The sequence below is a fragment of the Cinclus cinclus genome, chromosome 5 (assembly GCF_963662255.1).
Source record: "Cinclus cinclus chromosome 5, bCinCin1.1, whole genome shotgun sequence".
NCBI classification, from domain to species: Eukaryota; Metazoa; Chordata; class Aves; order Passeriformes; family Cinclidae; genus Cinclus; species Cinclus cinclus.
Window position 1 is genome coordinate 23,775,422 of NC_085050.1, and position 4,914 is coordinate 23,780,335.

The 4,914-nt window shown below is 47.5% G+C and overlaps 1 protein-coding gene across 1 annotated transcript; it reads left to right on the forward strand.

Annotated features, from left to right (window-relative positions):
- The first annotated feature begins 1,755 nt into the window (after positions 1-1,755).
- SHISA3 (shisa family member 3) lies at positions 1,756-3,391 on the forward strand. The gene is made up of 2 exons (XM_062492739.1): positions 1,756-2,050; positions 2,940-3,391. The coding sequence occupies exons 1-2, from the start codon at positions 1,756-1,758 to the stop codon at positions 3,389-3,391; spliced, it is 747 nt and encodes a 248-aa protein (XP_062348723.1).
- Positions 3,392-4,914: the final 1,523 nt, after the last annotated feature.

The window sequence follows — 4,914 nt, forward strand, 5'->3', positions numbered from 1 at the left end:
ATATTTAACATTGGCTTATAAAAACTAGGAATTTGTAGTCAGGACAGCTGGTAAAAATTCAATTCACATCATCATTTCAAAATGAAAATGGAAAGGAGGACAGAATGTCACTGTATATTGAAATATTTTCACTTTCAAAATCTATTTGTTTTTCTTTTATATCCAGTTTTGTTATTTCTATAGCTGTATCTGTTAAATAGCCATGAAAAATATTTTTCATGTATGCAATTTAAAAAATTTTCTTTTCCGATTTGATGGTACTGGTTGTACATACAGAAATCAAAACAGGGAAGAAAGGGTCAGAGGGAAAAAAAATAGAATAGATTCATTAAAAGAAAAAAACACACAAATATAGTGCTTGTGGACTGTATTTAGGAGCTGGCCAGAAGTCTAATGTCTTGATAGATGGTTCTGAGTGCACAGTTTTATTGCTGGTACACAGCACACTTTGTTCCTTTTGTTTGACTAAACTTGCCAACTTTGGAAATTAGTGACACGGGCATTCAAATTGTTGGACAAGTGGTCAGACTCTGATATACATATTCATACTCCAGCGGTAAATGGTGTCAGGAAGTTTCAGATGCAGGAAAAATGCATACTTTCATCCAGCACAGCTTTAATATAAGTTTCATAAGCACTTTCACCATTCGAGCAAGAGTGCCTCTTAGATAGCACACAGGGGAGACATCATTTAAAGAAATGCTTCTTTGCTTGAACCAGAAGTCTAAATCTGCTCAGTTAATTTAAAATGTTTTTTTTTTGTTTTTTTTTTTTCCTTCAAGAATAAATGAATAAGCAGTTCCTTTTGTGGTTTTTGCTTGGTGACTTGCTATTATTCTTCCAGCAGAAAAAGGATTTGATTCTTATATGAACAGATGTGTTCCTCCTCTTTAGCCCCACACTCATTCTCTCCCTATGGAAAACAGAGGTGACAGGCCTGGTGTTTGACTAAAAGAGGCTATAAATCTTCCGGGAATATGCTGTTGTATCTTTGCACATAAAAAGTACTGAGAGGAAGGGAAACAGGTTAAAAAGCAAAAAGTCCTCGTAATAAATCATACGCTGTACTTGGTTTTTTAACCCCTAGAAGCGCAGGGCCGCTGTAATAAATTGTCAGTGCAGAGATCCTTCTGCTTCGTGTCGGCCGGGAGTCAGGGGCACGATCGGGGGCGTGGGACGGGAGATGCCCGCACTCCCGCTCAGCCCTTTTCTCGCAGAGGCCGGGCACAGCCTGCCGAGAGGAAGAAGCCCTCGGAAAGCAAACCCTGATCTGGCCGCAGCCTCACACCCTGCGCGACCGGCCCCGTCCGACCGACGACCGGCCGCAGGGCCCGGGGCCAGCGAGGTGCGGGAGATGCTCGGGGGAGCAGGAGGCGGCGGGGCCGGGCAGGTGAGGGAGGGGCGCGGCTGGGGGGCCGTGTGTGAGAGTGTGAGAGTGTGTGTGTGAGAGAGTGTGTGAGAGTGTGTGTGAGTGTGTGAGAGTGTGTGTGAGAGTGAGTGAGGGTGTGTGGGGGTGTGTGTGAATGTGAGGGTCGTGTGTGTGTTTACGTGTGTGAGGGTGCCTGAGGGTGTGTGAGTGTGATGGCTGCGTGAGGCTACGTGCGTGTGTGCGTGAGGGTGTCTGAGGGTGTGTGTGTTGTGGGAGCTGCCCCCCAGCCCCCGGACGCGGCTCAGGAGGCCCCGCTCCGCTCCGCTCCGCACCCGGGGCCGCCCCCTGCGCGCCCCGTCGGGGCGGGCGGGCGGAGGCGGCGGGAGATGGCGGGGAGGCGGCGGGCGCTGCCGCGGCTGCTGCTGCGCTGCCTCCTGCTGGGGCTGCTGGGCGGCGGCGGCGGGGGCCAGCCCGGCGGCGGCGAGTACTGCCACGGCTGGGTGGACGGGCAGGGGGGCTACCACGAGGGCTTCCAGTGCCCCGAGGGCTTCGACACGGCGGCCGCCACCATCTGCTGCGGCTCCTGCGCTCTGCGCTACTGCTGCGCCGCCGCCGAGGCTCGCCTGGAGCAGGGCGGCTGCACCAACGACCGGGAACCCTCGGAGCCGGGAGTCACCGCTCGTGAGTGCCCGGCCGCGGGTCCCGAGGTGGGCGGGATACGGTCCCCGCGGAGCATCCCCCCGGCCGAGCCCGGTGCAGCCCCGGTGCTGCGGCGGCTGCGGGGTCCCTGTCCCGTCCCGGCGGGTGGGCTGGAGGCGGGCGCGGCTCCAGGTGCGCTCCGCGGTGGCGCCGGGGCCGCGGAGCGGCCCCGCCCCGGGACAGAGCGGGAGCCCGGGGTGCCGGGGGCCGCAGTTCCGCGCTCCCGAGAGCACCCGCAGCAGGATCCCTCCTGACTGGAAGAAGCACTTGTATTTTAAGTTCGCATCGGGAAATTCTGCTGTGTCTCTAACTTCGCTGCTCCCGGAGGTGTGAGCGGGCCCCGGTGCTCTGCACGCACAGCCCCACCGTGCGAGTGGCCGTCAGTTTCCCAAACAAAAGAAATCCGTCACGGCATACCGAGACTGGTTTCCCAAGTCAAACATTCTGCGCTTAACTTCCACCTTCCACCTTGGGAAAGGAAGCGATTTCCAGCATCTGCAGCATTTGAGTTTCGCCTGCAGATTCAAACTGTTACACTGGACAGTCCCGGTGATTTGGGGGATGACGGAGGGGGAGAGGAGTGAGATTCTTGAGCTATACCTAACAAGAACCAGCGAACATAATGTAGATGCCTTTTACCTTTGGTAACTATTAAAACTGTCATCAGAAAGAAACTTTTACTGGAACCTACAGGGTTTAAACTGATTTTGTTTCAGAGATAATGGTTCTCTGTCTTCTGAGCAGGTTGGTATGTTATTGGGACTGAAATGATGTGAGCCTTCATAAATGCTGTGGAGTTTATTTCTACATAGAAGACCTGTTACTTAAGTGGGCTAATTTGCATGTCTTTTCTTCTTATTTCTTCTTCCAGAACCAATCTACGTTCCATTCCTCATTGTTGGATCAATATTTATTGCCTTCATTATCGTGGGCTCGCTGGTGGCAATTTACTGTTGCACGTGTTTAAGACCTAAACAACCCTCACAGCCAATACGATTTTCTCTGCGGAGCTATCAGACCGAGACTCTTCCCATGATTTTGGCCTCCACAAGCTTCAGGACGCCATCCAGGCAGTCCAGCACAGCGACAAGTTCCAGTTCAACCGGCAGCTCGGTTCGCAGGTTCTCCTTCCCCCGGGCAGAGCCAGGGTGCCTTGTGGCATCCTCACCTCCACCATACACGTCTGGCTGCTTCCAGACAGCCCATACAGTCCACCTGACCCAGCCATCAGGATTTCTGGTGTCTCCACCATACTTTGGGTATCCTCTCCAACCAGAGCCTGCCCTGGCTGGGAAGAGCTGCTCTGATTTTACTCAGAGCTGAAGGAAGCTGTGGAGAAGTAATGCAGCCTTTGTAACCACAGGGACTGCTGCTGTTGGGTGTCACACTGACTTGCTCTGTGGCTGCAGAATTCAGAACTGTTCCTGTGGGTGAGTTGCCCTTGAAAAGTGAGGGGTCTCACTTGAGACTGCATTTCCCAAACTTGGATCACACTTGCAAAGGAATTCTAAAACACTCCAAACAGTTGCTCTAAAACCGGACTGTTCTGCCTAATTTGTGCAGAATGTGTTCCGAGACAAGTAAAAGAGCCATGCTGGGACAAAGGTACTCAGTGTTAAAAATGGCATTTTACCTTAATGCAGTTAACTTAGTTAACAAACAGTGGTTGCATTCCACTGATAATAATCAGACTAGTTCTGTAAAGCAGCAATAAAGCTGAGAAGTAAGAGAGGAGTAATACTTACTAAAGAGGATCCTTGAAAACATCTGACTGCTTATCACTTAAATGAACAATGAAAGTAAGAGGAAAAAATTTATTAGGTAACAAAATGCAGAGGTTTTTTAAAAGTACACACAATCTACCTGAACTTACACTGCATATTTGTATTAGTCAACTTTAACGATGGTAGATAAAACTAGTACTAAGTAGGCTAGTTGAAGATCAGACAGTCCCACATAGCCAAATTACCTATGAGGAAAACAGAATGCATTCAGCAGTATCACCAGTAACTTCTCCACATAAAATTGTAAAAATAGCGTTCTACCAAAAGCATTCTTCAGAAGGAAGTATTTATTGTCAGCTTTTTGCTCAGCAAGTGTAAGTTGGACAAACTGATCATGAAGTTGTTTGTAAAATTAGCCATGTATAAAATGTAAAGACAAATTTGTAATTTAAAATGTATTTACACCATTGACATCACTAATTATTTAGTAGCAACATGCAAAAAAATTACCAATAAACTGCTTGGTTGAAATGTTGTGTCATCGGTATGACTCTGTACAGATAGTGTTTGTTGAATTTGATTGGTGTAACTCTTTTGTATTTTTTCCTGTTAAAATAGTTTATTCTGCTTTTTAAAAAATTACTTACAACTTTAACTGCACCTGTTGTGCAGATTTAATAAAATACAAAATTCTGACTATATAGCAAACAAATAGATTAATTTATGTCTTTTACATGCTGCTGTGGTGAAAAACTGGTGAAAAAAACACTGATTAGTTAGGTATTTTAAATTAAACATCCTGTGTTAGGAATAAATTTTGTTTGCCCTTCTACATTCCTTCACCTAAGTAAACCAACAAACCAAATGGAAGAAGAAAAAAAGCATCTAAACCAAATACCTGCAGTAAGCAAATGGAAAATACACAAGAAAAAAAACCACAGTCATTAAAGGGCTTCTCTGTATACTTATTTTTGTGAAAAAGATTAAGTCATTCTGTGGGTCAGAATCTACAGTATCAGAGGCTGAGCTTCCCTATTTTATCAGCCTCAAACTCCCTGTGCATACGATCTGTTGAAGTACATTATAGCTGACCTATAAGTTTAGAAAAGCTTCACTGGTTCT

What these genes read in the sequence shown, in the direction of transcription:
- SHISA3 (XM_062492739.1), top strand. Translation starts at nt 1,756, where the DNA reads ATGGCGGGGAGGCGGCGGGCGCTGCCGCGGCTGCTGCTGCGCTGCCTC. An exon ending in GGAGCCGGGAGTCACCGCTC is followed by an intron (nt 2,051 to 2,939) that starts GTGAGTGCCCGG and finishes TTCTTCTTCCAG; the next exon opens with AACCAATCTACGTTCCATTC.